The 17,473-nt window shown below is 41.1% G+C and overlaps 1 protein-coding gene across 1 annotated transcript in view; it reads left to right on the top strand.

The window, feature by feature from the left end:
* The first annotated feature begins 1,847 nt into the window (after positions 1 to 1,847).
* The window catches only part of LOC132094856 (dynein, cytoplasmic 1, intermediate chain 2a-like), a 42,771-nt gene continuing 27,145 nt past the window's right edge, over positions 1,848 to 17,473 (top strand). Inside the window, exons 1-5 of the mRNA XM_059499487.1 lie at positions 1,848 to 1,971; positions 8,094 to 8,205; positions 8,672 to 8,786; positions 9,624 to 9,714; positions 15,092 to 15,207. Coding sequence (XP_059355470.1) covers positions 8,098 to 8,205; positions 8,672 to 8,786; positions 9,624 to 9,714; positions 15,092 to 15,207 — 430 coding nt within the window. The 5' untranslated portion in view covers positions 1,848 to 1,971; positions 8,094 to 8,097. The remainder of the gene's footprint in view (positions 1,972 to 8,093; positions 8,206 to 8,671; positions 8,787 to 9,623; positions 9,715 to 15,091; positions 15,208 to 17,473) is intronic.

Here is a 17,473-nt window from a genome sequence, read left to right as displayed (position 1 = left end):
CACATTTTTATATTTATTTGTTTTGTTTTGTTTCATCAAGTCTCATTAAGCAGCTGGGACTAGAGTAGTTAAATTCTTTGTACTTCCCATTTTAGACACACCTATTTTGCACAAGTATCTTTGACCGGGAAACTGTTTCAGTTGTTCAGAGAAAGTGGAACTTCAGTGCTGTTGTGCTAAAGTTTGTTTTTCTATCTGAATGTACATGCACTTAAATGGCAGAAACCATTTTTTCTCAGGATCAGTTCAGATGTCCAGTGTGTCTACTGAAGGAGTCAGTGGCTATTCCCTGTGGACACAGTTACTGTATAAGCTGTATTACAAGCTACTGGGATCATGAGGATCTTAAGTGAGACTACAGCTGTCCTAAGTGCAGACAGACCATTACTCCAAAACCTTTATATAAAAATACCATGCTGACAGAAGTGGTGGAGCAACTGAAGAAGACTAAGATCCAGGCTTCTGTTCCTGCTGGACCTGAAGTTGTGGAGTGTGACGTCTGTACAGTGAGAAAACACACAGCTGTCAAGTCCTGTCTGGTGTGCCTGAACTCTTACTGTCAAAATCACCTCCAACAACATGAGAGTTTCTTTAAAGGTAAGAGACACAATCTGATAGATGCCACTGGACGACTTCAGGAGAAAATCTGTTCAACACATAATAAACAACTGGAAATCTACTGTCATACTGAGCAGCAGTGCATTTGTTATCTGTGCACGATGGATAATCACAAAAATCACGATACTACTACAGCAGCTGTAAAAGAAACATTTATGTATTTACAGAATATACCGTCTTTCTACAGTGTCTGTATTTAATGCACTAATTGGAAAGTCACTCTCAAGATACTAATTACTTTCTAAAGCTGAATAACTGTAAAAGCCTGTTCAGACCAAGGATCATAGGTTTCAATGGCAACAACATAACGTTACTGCGCATGTGTGCTTTTGTGGCCAAACTTAACTTCTGGTAGACATCCACAAAGAATCAATAACAACAGCAAAGTCCCTCCTAAAGATATGTTTAAAAACCATGCTGTGTATTGTAAATAACAATGTTTTATAGTTTTAATAATTGTGTAAGTGGTAAAACAACACAAATGGGGCAAAAATGCATTTTAAGTTTAGAAACATTTTGAGTTTCCCCCTCCCTTGCCTCACAGTGCTTTGGTTCAAATGCCTGCTTTCCTCTATTGCATCACCTACACACACACACACACACACACACACACACACACACACACACACACACACACACACACACACACACACAGACAGACAGATGCAAGTCCAGTGAGAAAGAAAAAATGTCAATAGTTGTGAAGCTTTATTCACTTAAACATCAGATGAAGTGATTATTTTCTATTGAAGAGACAAGATATGAGCTACTCCTACCACTCTGTGTAACAGGAGCTTTGAGTGGGTCTTGAATCAAGTGCAGAATTATTCTTTTCAGCGGGTATTTAATTTTTTACATTTTAATTATTTATTGCAAAATCTGCACCTTTTTTTAACTAATATTAATTTCAGAATTATCCTTACTCCGCGAAGTCAAACAGCAGACCCATTTTGGGGTGAACTAAATATGCAAGAATAGTCTTAAGTCACTAAAGATAAACCACTGCATAGGCTATAATGCATAATATGGAAATGAATACTATAATATATTGTCCTTGTCCTTTGCTGTAGCATTGCTGAGACTGAAAGAGCAAGGATGTTCACAGGGAAGCTATAATAATCGAGAGGATACAACTAAAACATAAAGTTTACAGATACAATATATGTGTAATTTTGCCAACTTTATCATCAACGTTCCTTATTTGATGTATTTGAGAGAAAACAAAATCGCGTTTTTGACATTGGGTTGTTTGGTCCTCCTCGGCACCCGTCGGACGCGCCTCTGCATTCGCGCACCCGGAAACTGAGCAGAGCAACAAAAGCAGCGCTTTCCGCAGGCAGCAAACACCCTCAGGTCTGTTCACAACATGCTTTCACATTACAGAAAACATTCTAGTCGTGTGTTCATGACACGAGTCAACTGTTCATCCGTCAGTCTGTCACTCTTTATGTGTTGGTGGAGTCCAGCAGTAGATTTCTACTGATCTGCTAATGCGTGAAGTCATCAAATAGCAATGATACACATCACACTCTTCTGTTTCTATATGTGTGTGTATACACAGTTCTGCTGTGTGTTGTGCCGTGAGAGGGCAAAAGTTAATCTCATTCAGATAAAGTCCGTTAAATCCGATTTGAGGAGCTCTACAGTGACTGTTTTCAGCTGATCTGCTCTTATAGACAGAGAAGAGAGAAGTAACGTTTAGTTATACACACAGACCTGAAATAGAGGATTGGACTGAATGTTTGTGCTGTGTGTTACCACTGTGTGTGTGTGTGCGCGCGCGTGCATAGCATCTGATGATGATCCCATGAGCTGCTGAAAGACGGCTCTGTGTCTGTATTTTGTTTATTTTTCTGAAAATGCCCTCGGAATCTGCAGAAATATTTCTAAGTCTGTTTTGGAACCAATCAGATTCTGATTAAATCTTTATTTTGGCACAATAAAAGAAAGATTCTCATTGCACTAGTAGGCTAACAGAATACAGACTGTCACACTTGAGCATTAAATTACATTTACATTACATTTTACATTTATTCATTTAGCAGACGCTTTTATCCAAAGCGACTTACAGATGAGGACAGTGTAAGCAATCAAAAACAACAAAAGAACAATGATATATAAGTGCTATAACAAGTCTCAGTTAGGTTAACACAGTACACATAGCAAGGGCTTTTAAATAATATAATAAATAAAAACGAAATAAAAATAGAATAGAGCAAGGTAGTGTTAGAGTTCTTTATACACACACACACACACACACACACACACACAAACACATACACACAATTGCATAATAAATTAAAAGAAAATAGAAAATTAAATTAAACAAAATATCTCAAACGGTCTTTGATCAGTTGTCTTTGAGTGACGTACAGTAAAACAATCCATTAAATTACACATTTTAGGTAAGCTAATGTAATCAGACTACTTTTTGATTACTTTTAGAAGACTTTTGACCTAACTTCCTACAATCTTGTACCATTTTGATAAAAAAAATAAAAAGAATAAGAAAATGCGTTCAATTTGTCAAACAGAAGTTGGTAAATGAACTGCAGGGGTTTGTGAGTTTAATGAAAATGTAATTAAATCATGAAAATGTAAAACTAAAATAAACCATTTTAAAAATAAAAACCAACATCAGAAAACGTACTCGGTTACTAAACGTAACCTCGGTTCTCTCTAGAAGAGCGAATGAGTACTGCGTCTTAGCTAAGACGCTACGGGAAAAGTCTCTTTTCACGAAATACTGAAGCAAAAAATTATCCTTAATTTTGTATTTTTGTAAAGCGCATTTACAAAGTGCACAGTCACCTGAGGGACTCACAGAGAGTCCAGGACAGGAAGGGGGGAAGCCCTCCGTCCCATATCTAGCAGCATCCGTAGATGCAGCAATATGACATCACACAGCCGAGGCAAGGCCTGACCAATGTGGCAATGCGGGTCTTACACAATACTGCCCATATAACAGTCAGCAGCGCATAACGCTCACGAACTCAGAGTTCCCTTCAGGGCCCTGATTCGACTATACCGACAGCAGCCTTGCTTGCAAGGCGGGAACCTCCAGGTTATAGAACCTGATAAATGTAGACGGCGAGGCCCAACCTGCCGCTATACATATATCCTGCAAGGAGATCCCAGTAGACCACGCCCGCGACGAGGCGACGCCCCTTGTGGAGTGTGCTCTGATGCCCAGCGGGCACTGAAGGCCCCTGGAAGCGTAAGCTAACGCTATAGCGTCAACTATCCATCTGGATAGAGTCTGTCTCGAAACAGCCATTCCCTTTGAACGTCCACCGAACGAGACAAACAGCTGCTCCGTCTGCCGAAAGGCAGCAGAGCGAGAGACATAAGCTCTTAAAACCCTGACAGGGCAAAGAAAACTCGAGTCTCCATCCTCCCCTGACACCGGCAGGGCAGACAGGGCAATAACCTGAGCCCGACACGGCATGTTGAGGGATTTCGGCACATAACCGTGCCTAGGTTCGAGTATGACCTTTGAGTCATTAGGCCCAAACTCCAAGCACGACTGGCTCACCGAGAGCGCGTGCAGATCACCCACACGCTTCACTGAAGCGAGAGCCAACACGAATACTGTCTTGAAGGACAGATGCTGAAGGCTAATTGATTGGATAGGCTCAAAAGGGGAACCCTTCATGGCCTCCAAAACCGCCGCGAGGTCCCACATAGGGACTGACGGAGGTCTGGGAGGATTCAGCCTCCTAGCTCCTCTAAGGAAGCGGATGACCAAATCGTTCCTTCCTATTGACTGACCGAGCGCTGTTTCAGAAAACGCCCCGATGGCCGCCACATAAACTTTGAGCGTGGATGGGGCTCTGCCCTTATCCAACAGCTCCTGTAGGAAGGAGAGAACCTCCGTCACCTCACAACTAAGGGGTGAACATCCTCGAGCTGTGCACCAGCTGGAGAACACCGACCACTTTGAGGCATACAGACGTCGTGTCGACGGAGCTCTAGCCTGAGTGATGGTATTTAGCACTCCCACTGCGAGATCAGCGGGTAACCGTTGAGCGCCCACACATGGAGGGACCACCACTCCGGTTGAGGGTGCCAAATCGAACCCCTGGCCTGCGAGAGGAGGTCCCTCCTCAACGGTACTGGCCACGGGGCGTCATCTGCTAACTGCATCAAATCTGGGAACCATGGTTGGTTCTTCCAAAGAGGTGCTACAAGCAGTATTGAACATCTCGTTTCTCTCACCCGTTCCATCACCTGCGGAAGGAGGGAGACGGGAGGGAAAGCACAAAGCGGGCAGCACGGCCATCTCCGTGACAGCGCGCCTTCGTTCTTGGAAAAGAAACGTGGGGCAGTGAGCGTTTTCATGGGACGCGAAGAGGTCCACCTCCGCCCTGCCAAATCTCTCCCACAACAGCCGGACTGTTTGCGGGTGTAGAGACCATTCGCCCGTAGGAACATTGCCTCTGGACAGCCCGTCTGGACCCAGATTCTGCAGTCCAGGCACATGCATTGCTCTCAGCGAGCGCACGTTGCGCTGAGCCCAAACCAGGAGGCGTTCCGCCAGCCTGTAAAGGTTTCGGCGCCCGAGACCGCCCTGGCGATTTATGTAGGACGCCACAGACATGTTGTCCGAACGGACTAAGACGTGGTGGTCCTTGATTTGGGGACAAAATCGCATCAGCGCGTTCTCCACTGCCAGCATTTCCAGACAGTTGATATGATGGAGCTTTTCCCGTTCTGACCACAGGCCAAAGGACGATCTGCCCTCGAGCAGCGCTCCCCATCCCGAAGTGGAGGCGTCCGTCGACACCATCTTCACATTCGGGGAAGTCCCCAGGCTTACACCTGATTGGTACCAGCCGTATGCTGTCCAGGGTTTCAGGGCTGTGACACAGCTCTGATTGACCTTGAGACGCAGTCGGCCAGACACCCACGCTCTGCGCGGCACCCGCGCCTTCAGCCAGAGCTGCAGGGGGCGCATGCAGAGCAGGCCCAGCTGCAGAGCCGGAGATGCTGAGGCCATGAGGCCATTGAGTGAAACGGACGCGCCGCAGTGGAAAGAACTCGCTGCGCGCTGAATGCCCAACGCACGCTGTGGTGACAGCCGCGCCGTCATGGAACACGAGTTCAGAACTATACCCAAAAACAGAATCGTCTGACTGGGATTCAGCGAACTCTTCGCCCAATTGACACTGAGACCGAGTTTCTCGAGGTGATCGAGTAAAACGGCAGCTCCGCTCGTGATCGAGCCAGAATCAGCCAGTCGTCCAAATAATTCAGCACTCGCATGCCTCTGAGTCTAAGAGGAGCGAGCGCTGCATCCATGCACCCCGTAAACGTACGAGGAGCCCGGACAAGCCGAACGGCAGGACTGTAAACTGGTATGCCTGGCCCCCGAAGGCGAATCTCAAATATTGCCTGTGACTTGACGCTATATGTATTTGAAAATACGCGTCCTTCAGATCTATTGACATGAACCAGTCCCCTCTGCGAAACTAGGCGAGGAGCTTCCTGGTCGTAAGCATTCTGAAACTGCGTTTCATCAATGCCTTGTTCAGCTGTCTTAGATCCAGTATGGGCCTGAGACCCCCGTCTCTCTTGGGCACCAGAAAGTATCTGATGTACAGCCCCCCCTCGCTTTGAGCTCGAGACACAGGCTCTACAGCCCCTTTGCTCAACAGTTTTGATATTTCGGCCCGAAGTATGTGTGCTACTTCTGTTTTGACCGTAGTTTCGACGCGCGCTAAAAAACGCGGAGGACGTTGAAAAAAAACTGTAGCGAGTAGCCTCTCTTTATAATGCCTAGCACCCAATCCAAAACCCCTGGAAGCGCTGACCATGCATCTGCATGAATGGCTGAAGGCTGGATGCGAAGCGCTCTCTGCCAACGTAAGCGCTAGTCCCGGCTCCTTCTCGATGTCAGCTCGTCTGCTGGGCTTCTGAGCAGAAGGCGCGAGATCCTCGGAGCTCGCCCAGCCCTCACTGCCCGAAGCTAGCAGAGAGCGCGTGTCCTCTTCCCCCGACGCGGCCCTGAGATCGACTTCCTCGGACGACGCGCCGGCAAACAGCGGGCGCTGCCCACCGGGAAGCGATGCAGGGGGGGCCGGTGAAGCAGGGCGAACCGGCGAGCTCGGTTGAGCTGAAGACGGTTCCGGAATCCGCTGGAAGCGACGCTTTTACGGCGCCTCAGCGCAGCGGAGAATGCAGGCTCAGAGAAAAAGGCCAGGGGAGTCCTCAGAGTCACCATGGCAACAGCTCGCAGTGGGGGCATCCGCCGTCAGCGAGCGCGAGCGCTGCATGATCTTCACCCAGGCAGGAGACACAGATGACGTACCGGTCTCCCTCGCTGAGTGGGGCTCTGACGAGGTGATGCATCAGGACTCCTCGGTGAGAGATCAGTTTTTTCAAGTGCATGTTTTGATGTGGTCATTAAGTCTGTAGTGGCAGACAGATTCGAGGAGGACTCTTGGACTGATCCTGTAGCTCTGTCTGAAGAGACTGGGACGGGCGACAGTGAAGGGGTCCTGGGACAAGGTGAAGGGGCGCTCTCTCTCCCTCCGGGGTTTATGGTCCTCTCTGAATGTGTTTTACTATCAGCTGAGGATGTTAACAGAAGTAAGACACTCAAGGTTGTGTGCTCCAGTAATTGTGGTGTTGATAGAAGAGCCCAGTAAGCAGTCCTTGGCTAGATATGTGTATGTAAGTCAAATATCTGTTCTGCAGATTTTTTTGTAGATCTGTTTTGAATCATTTTATGATTCAGCAGTCGCTTTGATACAAATCAAGTTATAAATGAGCAACAACACTAACACAAGTTTTGTCATAATGAGATGCAATGAATAACTCAGATTATGCGGATCAGCTGAGTAATGTTTATTGTATGAGCTGGGATATTATTTACGACAGGTGCTTCTCACTTACTGTATCATATTTGATATTTGCTATATTGTTTGTGAATTTTAAGATGAAAACTTGATGAACTGAAGCAACTTTGGTACACTTAATTATACATACATCATTTGGAAAAAAAAAATATTTGGAGGGTTTATTGGTTAGTCTCTCAGTTATTATTGAATTGTATTACATTATATGTTTAGCCCCGATAATAAAAACTACAGATCATAAAACTAAGCATTTGATTATCTTAATACAAGGGAGATGTATTATGTATAAAGTACTGTTATATTGTTATTAAGATCATTGATTTAGCTTACATACCTACTACAACTTACTTTTTGGCCATATCAATAACATCTGCACCAAATTGATTTATTTTGCTCAGTTTAGGCTTTTGATTTTTGTGTTTTTCTCCTTGAGTATGAGCCCCATATTTCTCATTTAATCAAGTTTAGTTACATTTATTTCTGTAGCTCTTTAGGAAATACAGATTGTGAAAGCAGCGTCACAAAAAAACATACAGAGAAAATAAATACAGGAAGATCCTACATGATGAAGTCTTCCTGACATTAACTTGAGTTTTGTCTGTGTGTTTTGTGAAGCATAATGTCGGATAAAAGTGAGCTGAAAGCTGAGCTTGAGCGAAAGAAACAGCGCCTGGCTCAGATAAGAGAGGAGAAGAAGAGAAAGGAGGAGGAACGCAAGAAAAAAGAGGTGAAAACACACAATACTCCACTTTTTTTTTTACTTATATTAATAATGTTTAAGTAATCAATCCACCAGAAACTTCAGCTCTGTCTGCAGATTTCATGAATGGAGTACAAAAGAGCCTGAAATTATGGTTTTTTTTAAGTTCTGTCAAATAACCTATTAGCTTTTATGATTCAAGCTTATATAATATTAGCTATGTTTTGATTGTTTTCTATTCTTTTCATATGAGGTTAGGTATTTTTTTACTCATTTGACATGTGCAAAGGTCCTGATAGTTAGACAGTAATTGATAAACTTGCTTTTCCTATTATATTTATTATATATGTTCAGTCATGCAGTCAGCACTACAGTTTGTGTCAGCACTGAGTAAATGCAGTAGGAACTAAACGGAGTCAGATTGCTGGTTTTTGTTCTTTGTGAACAATAGAAAGTTAGTTTTTTGGTGAAGTGTTTGTTCTGTTTGTGTCAGGCTGAGCTGAAGAAGGAGGCCGTCCCGCCGCAGGATGATTCAGACCTGGAGAAAAAGCGCAGGGAGGCTGACGCTCTGCTGCAGAGTATGGGCATCACACCAGACACACCTGTGGGTAAGACATTACACACTCGATCCACGTCCAATGTAGTGTCAGTCAGACAGCTAATATAACACATCCCTGGAACATGAGATGCCTTTATACATCCGCAAGACGACCCCTTGCAGTCAGAGTCAGTCATGTGCTATGTGGACCAGATCTGAAGCTGATATTTAACAGCTCTAGTTCCTTTGAGAGTGCTACCAACCAATGGAGAAACCCAGTGTAGTGTCCTATACTGATTGAACACAAGGGGGCAGAAGTGCACCACTGTAGATTTGATGGTGGGATCTAGTATTTATGACATATTTTACATCTGAATGCTGTACATATAAATTCTATGTACAGCATTGTTTATTATTGCTAATTCATTGTGTTATTTAGTGTTGCATTAGTGGTTACAAATTTGGAATAATTTAAATTCTTAGAATATTTTTTAAAGAAGTGTCTTTAATAATTAATGAGCAGTGATTTAGAATATTAGAATGATTTGTGAAGGTTCGTGTGACACTGAAGACTGGGGTAAAGTCAGCTTTTCCATCACAAAAATAAAATTTTAAAATAGAAAAATGGTCTGAAATTGTAGTAATATTTCTCAATGTTACTGTTGTTATAATCAGATTATAAAAGAAATATATTATTTATAAATTTTGACCGGTAATGTGCGTACATCTGCTGATAATCATCGAAACACAAGTTCATCTGACAAAATGTGTCAGAAAAGTGAAGTTAGTGAAGAGAAAAGCTCTAGAAACATTTGAGTGCACATGTATTAAGTGTGGTTGAATTGTCCAGATGTTTTGGAGGGCGCTGCGTGTAGATAAAAGTATGTTTATGTCTTTCTTTCTTCAGGTCCTACACCCATGTCTCCCACGGCCAAATCTGCAGGCTCTCCAAGTGAAGCAGGGAGCCAGGACTCAGGAGACAGTGCCCCCGGGCCACGGTACTCTCTCTGTTTCTCTGTCTCTCTCTCTCTCAGTCTCTCTCCCTCCCTCCCTCTCTCTCTCTCAGACTCTCTCTCTCCCTCCTTCCCTCTCTCACTCTCTCTCTCTTTGTCTCTCTGTTTCTCTGTCTCTCTCTCTCTCAGTCTCTCTCTCTCCCTCCCTCTCTCTCTCTCTCTCAGTCTCTCTATCTCCCTCCTTCCCTCTCTCACTCTCTCTCTGTCTCTCTGTTTCTCTCTCTCTCTCTCTCTCTCTCTCTCAGTCTCTCTCCCTCCCTCCCTCTCTCTCTCTCAATCTCTCTCTCTCCCTCCTTCCCTCTCTCACTCTCTCTCTCTCTCTCTCTCTCTCTCTCAGTCTCTCTCCCTTCCTCTCTCTCTCTCTCTCTTTCGAGAGAGAGTTAAATAATATTGTCACTGTATTATTGACAGTCAGTCAGAAAATAGAGAGGAAACTGGACAATGTTCTGTAGGGACACAGGCTAGAATTGAACCTCCGTTACCTGCATGAGCCCCAGGGCTCAACTTTTTTTTTCTGGAGCACATGAGCTAAGCACTAGGCTCCAACTAGTAAAACAATAAGAATATAGAAAGCCTATAGAATAGGAGTGAGTTTTAGCTCACAATAAGACCTGTGGGAGCAGTGTAGAGGGAGTGTTTAACCTCTGATTACAGCAGAGACACACACACAGACTGTGTCCACTCATATCCGCACTGCTTCATCACTTCCTGCACACACACACACACACACACACACACAGGTCATGCTACCGGCTGCACACACACACACACACATTCTCCCTCATCACAATCACACTCTCATGTAATGCACTCATGACCACACACAGCGGTTCAGTGTCATCAACTGTAAGGGTTTCATTGCTATTTTAATATATGCCAGCAGTCGTCTTTTATTTATATTTAAAATACATTTTCTTTTATTTGGTAGATAAATATTCCACTCCATAGAATGAGAAGACTGGAAATATTTTAACGATGCATTTGGCTTTGAAACTAGATTGCTTTGTTTCATCAGTTTTCGCTTGTTGTTTGTTATTATTATTTGGAGTATTTGAGCGATTGAAAAAAGACATCCCCCTGGTATCACAGACAAGGCTTAAAACTAATCCCAGACTAAAATCTAGTCTGGACTGTTTCAGCTGAAAGAAACTTGCTCTGACTGTATATCAGTTCCTTTATTTTGTCTCAAAATGCACACCAGTAATGTTTTTTCTTTTTTCAAAGCACGTTTATAATACTTAAATGTCCTAATTGATCCTTGGATTAATCCTGACGTAGTCTAAACCCTGTCTGTGAAACCAGGCCAGTTACATTAATTTAGCCTCCATGTTAAATCTGTCACCCGTCCCCTATGTGGTTACTTTACTATTTTACAATTTAATCCTAATCTAATCAAAACAAACTATATATCGTTGGAAAGGTCTAAGACTCCTAATTAGATATTTTAACACCTTTTTTTGTTAAAATATTATGCAGGAAAAGTAATAGATTAATTTATGACAAGAGTGCACCTAAAAAAAAAGATCTACATCAGTTCTGACCTTTGTCAAAGAAAGTTTTCTTAGTTGCCTTTTTTTTTATCACACTTTAGAAATCATCAGAAATGATATATAAGTTAAAATCGTACAATTCATCCTTTGAAACCCATGTAAAAATCAGACATTGCATTACCATGAAAATGGTACATCATAATCATGTTACAAAATGAAGAAAAAAATTACCTAAGCACCTAAGTATAAGTCGCATCAGTCCAAAAATATTTCATGATGAGGAAAAAAACATATATAAGTCGCACTGGACTATAAGTCGCATTTATTTAGACCCAAGCACCAAGAGAAAACATTACCGTCTACAGCCGCGAGAGGGCACTCTATGTCCTCAGTGTAGACTACAGGAGTTGTTGAATGTTTTCTCTTGGTTCATTTCTCTCGGTTCATGTCAAATTAATTTTGATAAATAAGTCGCACCTGACTATAAGTCGCAGGACCAGCCAAACTATGAAAAAAAGTGCGACTTATAGTCCGTAAAAAATACGGTAGATGACTAACTTTTTAAGACTAGTCTGAACAGTTTATGCACCGGCCCTCAAGCATTAGTGTACTAAAGTTGAGGGGACCTTTCTCATTAGAACAGTTTTAATGGTTGGGAATCTGACTCCACCCCAGGCCACCTCTGTTGCTGCAGTCACCACCCAATTGAATTGGGTTATACTTAAAAAATGAATCAAAATCCTTAGACTGTGGATGGGCAAAATAATCAAATGAAGTATAAGGAAATATCAAGGCATTCGCTGTCTCTATCATCTTTCCATTAATCCCCCTCTCTCTCACTCTGCACATTGAGTTTCTCTGCAATGTGAAATAAGCACTTTCAATAATCTATATTAATTATGCAGCCATCAGTTGTATGTCCCAATGATCACAGTCCTACTACTGATGACCTTATAAATCATAAAAGCACATATACTTAAGAGTATAGCCAGCATGTTTAGTTTTGCTTATAGCTTAAACTTTAGCTGAAGGTTTCCTGCTCTGACTCAAAAGCTGAACTGTCCACCCTCTCTTGTTCAAAGCAGGAGCACTAACAGCACTAGTACTACTGTTGCTTCCTTCGTCACCTTCAACATAAATAAGCATTGTACCTAGGCTACATAGATGGAAAATCAATTTCTGGTCAATTAATTTTTTTTGGCACTTAAAAAAATACTGTATCTTCAAATGTAAAACAGTGTGCTAGTTTGTCATTAAGATGCTCTTTTAAAACATCTATCATTATATACATGTTTTATATATATATATATATATTTTTAAATAGATTTTATCTATTGTAAGTTGTAAGTTACAAATGATTATGTAAATATTAGGATGGAACAGTTCAACTTTTTCACAGTTCGGTTTGTTTCACGGTTTTAGAGTCACGGTTTCGGTACTGTTGTATGTGCTATGTTTATGGAAAAACTATACTTTCAAAATATATATATATAAATTATCATATTACTAAGAATATTCTAACTACAAGCAACAGCACAAATAAATACAACAGAGTAAAGAAGATACAAATAAATTAACTCACTTCCAGGTTTTTTTTTAGATCGGTCTTGCATTAGTTTTTAGGTGCAGAAATTAAATCAAATGTAAATCTCCCGTTATGCTATATTATCAACAACAAATCTTGGATTCAGTCTTTTTATGCACTTGTTTTCTTTCAGTTAGCACAGGATTTATATTTCTCTTTGGAACTGATTGGTCATAGGCCTCATTGATCTGAGCTTATAATGCACTCAAATGATTAAATATGCGTACAATATTTGACAGTAAGAACTTTTTGGTAGGCTCGTCATTCTGAACAATTAAAGAATTTTCATCTAACAGTTTTTTGGGGGAAGTTGCTATTTCCTATATGAGAGAAGTCAGTATATGTTTCAGCCCGGTGCGATAACATTAACTAGTATTTTTGGGGAAAAGAAAATCCTCTCTGGGTCAAAACGGTCAGAACACAACATGAGGGTTAATGAAGTGTGGAAATCGCAAAACAATGTCTTTTTGTATCAGAAATGGTGAAAAAGTGCATCAGTCTGTGGTTCTCTCCACAGATGAAGGCTGTTTCATGCTCCACTAGAGTCTTCACAGAAGACAGCAGACCTCAGTGTCTGGAGAAACAGACAGCACATTGCTGCTCAGCTAGTATTACACACCAGCAAAACTGATTCTCTATTTTTATAAATATAGAGTGTGTAACAAATTGTAGAAATTTGTGTTTTAAACTAAAAAAGAAAAAAAGAATTCTAAAAAACCCCTAGTGGCTGATGCACTCTTATTTTTACCTGCAAATAGATGTTTATACCTTCAAATTCCCAATGAAGCCCAGCCATCCTTTTTTTTTTTTTAAACACCCTGTTTGACCCAAAAGATAAAAAGGTTGCGAATGAACCGTATTTAAGTTGGCATGAGCTTGGTTCACTTTAGGGAGGTCTCAGACACTTAAAACTAACCAACTGTGACAAACCCCTTGTAACTGTAGCTCACTGGTACGTTTTTAACCACTGTGTAGAGCTTACTTGTTTATGTGGCAGGCAAAAACATTTCCACAATTTAGTGACTAAATAATACGCAGCACTGTATCTGTTGATATATATATAACGCATGCTTTCCATGTCACTTCTAGTGTTCAGTTAAAGTTAAATCTGTGATGGTGTGATTTAAAGTATGTGTGGTCTTCTTAAGCAGCAGTGATCAGGTGATTATGTCTGGTCCTGTACTGGAGAAGATCAGAGCAGATAATTTCCTTTAGGAAACGGAGCACCACATGGACATCTGGTTCTGTTTCTGACTGCGTTGTGTTTGTCTCATGTCTGTCAGAAGAGGCTTTTCTGCTGCTCTCTGACTGCTCTGAAGAGCTATAACACTGTTTTTAACCATCTTTTATATAACAGCAGCCTCTCTGTCTCGCTGTGTGTGTGTGTGTGTGTGTGTAACCGTGTCTCGTGGCTGTGACACTAACAGGACTCTGCACTGGGACTGTGACCCCTCCACTCTTCTGCTTCACTCTGAGCCGGGGTACTGCACACTTTCTGCTCCTTCTCCTTAACTTCTGCTCTTTCAGACCTCCAGAGAACGAAGTCATGAGTGATTGTTGTCGATCATGAGAAGGGATTCATACTGTGATTCATGCTGAATCAAGTGCACTGCTAGACAGCAAGGCATATGGGTTTGCAAAAATAGACTCGGTACGTAAACGATCGCTCTTTGAACGCACTGACGGACCGCAACCTCATGCAGTGTGAACGCTGGAATCCGTTAACATGGGTGCGTAAAAAAATATGCACCGCATACGCACTGCAGGCGGAGTATGTGTGAAACAGGCGTTATATATATATATAATATCGTTATATATCCGTTTGAAACAGAGTCGCGTGGCCGCGGCGCAGCATAACGTTCGTTCCGAACGCTGAGTAATTAAATACACCGGTATGGCGGTATATTAAAAATTAATATCGTAACGAAAATATACACCGGTTTTCGGTATGAACCGGTTTACCGCCCAACAATAGGTTTTTGTTTAAAATTCATTTATCGCAATTTATATGCATCTACAAACTACTCGGGCACTTCCTGGCAAACGTGTCCTTTTTCTGACCAGCTGTGAATGTGGTTTGATTGATTGGATCACAGTGTGTTTCTAAGACTTGTGACTGTGTTTAGTGCGGTCCTCTTGTGATCAGCTGATAGACATGTTACCAGAAGTGACTGTGGCCTCCGTTTGTTATCTGCTAAAGAAAGATGCAGCATGTGTGTAAACGTTTAGATGGTTTTAGGAACATCGTTTCTCCGTATGATTTGTGTGTGTGTGTATGCTCTTTCAGACGGGGTCCTCTGAAGTTGGCCATGGTGAAGGTGACCCAGGTGGATTTCCCTCCCAAAGAGGTGGTGTCCTACACGAAGGAGACACAGACGCCCACCGTGACAGAGCAGAAAGAGGGTAGGTGGTCATCAGACCCATACAGAAATACTGACTGATACCATTTACAAGATTATTTTCACGTTATGGAGCGCAATCAAAGAAACACACACACACACACTTACAACCTCCCGAATTTTAAGTGCTGTAGGATCAGAGTTACAGATGCATGATATATCCATGACCGTATCAGTAATGGCAAATATTGGTGCTTGCTTTATTTCTTATCTTATTTTATGTAAACCGCAGCTCAGTAAGATTTTTTTTTTATTGTTCTTCTGCTCAAAGCTACATTTATTTGATAAAAAATATACAAATAAAAAACTGTAAAATTGTGAAATATTATTGCAATTTAAAATAACATTTTTCTATATTAATATCCTTTAAAATGCAATTTATTCCTGTGATCAAAGCTGTATTTTCAGCAGCATTACTCCAGTCTTCAGTGTCACATGATCTTCAGAAATCATTCTAATATGCAGCTTCATAATCAGTTATTAAAACAGTTGTGCTGCTTAATATATATATATATATATATATATATATATATTTTTTTTTTTTTTTTTTGGAACCTGTGATACGTTTTTCAGTTTTATTTGATGAATATAAAGTTAAAAAGAACAGATTTATTTAAAATATAAATCTTCTGTAAAAATAAGTATTTTCTATCAGTTTGTATCAATTTATCACATCCTTGCTGAATAAAAAACATTTACTGAGCCCTAACTTTTGAACAGTGTATATTGTTACAAAATATTTCTATTTTAAATAAATGCTGTTCTTTTTAACTTTTTATTCTTCAAAGAATCCTGAAACAGTATCACAGGTTCCAATAGAATATTAAGCAGTTTTAATCAATGATTATGAATCATCATATCTGAATGATTTCTGAAGGATCATGTGTATCAGGATCACTGGAGTAATGCTGCTGAAAATACAGATTTGATCACAGAAATAAAATCTTTAAAAAACAATAAAAATCGTACTGATCCCAAACTTTTGAGCAGCGGTGTATGTATGTATATACATTTTCTATAAAATTTTAATGTTCTTTTTCAAAATTTCATAGATTATTTCTTTCTGATTCTCTGTTAAATGCTGTTAAATGTAAAAAAAAATTAAACGGCAAAAAAACTGTATTGGTTAAAATTATCTTTTATCAACAACAGCATAAAAACTAGCATTGGCTAATTATATTGCAGAGCAGCCAGTGACTGTTTTTAGAATTAGAATTCTAGAAATAGAATTGAATTGAATTTGCAAAAGGTTATTATTTTACAAAGGTGGTTTGGCTTATTGCAAAAAAAATCTCCCAAACTAGTAGAAACCAATTTTTTTGACGCTGAAGATGCAGGTCAGGGTAGAAAGGAGCGTGACTGACACATGTCAATCATCAGGGAAGGAGGCAGGTGAGTGCATCTGCATCAGAGCTGTTCAGATGTGTGTGTGTGTGTGTGTGTGTGTAACCCTTATTAGAAATGATCTGAGTGTAGTAAACATGGAGATGAAAGCAGAGGGAAAATTGCAGAGACTCGAGAAACATAAGACGTCGAGCCAAGATTAAACTCTCTCTCTCACACACACACACACACACACACACACACACACACACACTCTCTCACATCCGATTACAGAGACGGAGCGAGGGGGCACAGGAAATGAGCATCAGGTAAGTGAAGATATGAGAGTGTGTGTCCAAAGGCAGGTCAGGATTTGTGTGATTGCAGTTGAGGACAATCACTGCTTTACTGTGTGTGTGTGTGTGTGTGTGTGTCTGTGATGTCTATTCTGTTGATGTTTGTGCAGGGATCGTTGTAATGAAAGCTTTTTAGGGATCTATTTTTAGGGATATCATGACTATATCAGTACTGGACAGTTTGGTCTGAGTGTTGTAGATATTATCACAGCCTGTCTTTAAAATCCTTACTGTAAACTTCTTTCTCTTACAAAACACATTTTTAAAGAGGGAAAACAGTATAGATCTTATAGAATGTGATGTTAGTGATTATCCATAACAATATAATAATATTAGCTTTTTATTCATAAATAATTGGGACTAAAGAGTAGAAGTGTGTAAGACGCTACGATCTAAACTGTGGTCACTGGACTGATTTTTATCACACAAATAAAGTTCAGAGAGATGTCTTCCAGTGTCCCCCATCATCTCTCTGTTCTCTTACTTCCTCTTCGTCTTCCTGATCTTTCAAGGGAATCAGTCTCCAGTGATGTTTCTGTATTGTAACAACTGAAAAACAGGATTACGAAACCAAAGATGAGCAATTAAACG

This window comes from Carassius carassius, chromosome 19 (assembly GCF_963082965.1).
Source record: "Carassius carassius chromosome 19, fCarCar2.1, whole genome shotgun sequence".
NCBI lineage: Eukaryota > Metazoa > Chordata > Actinopteri > Cypriniformes > Cyprinidae > Carassius > Carassius carassius.
Note: the sequence above shows the minus strand (reverse complement) of the source record. Positions and strands in the feature narration are given on the sequence as shown.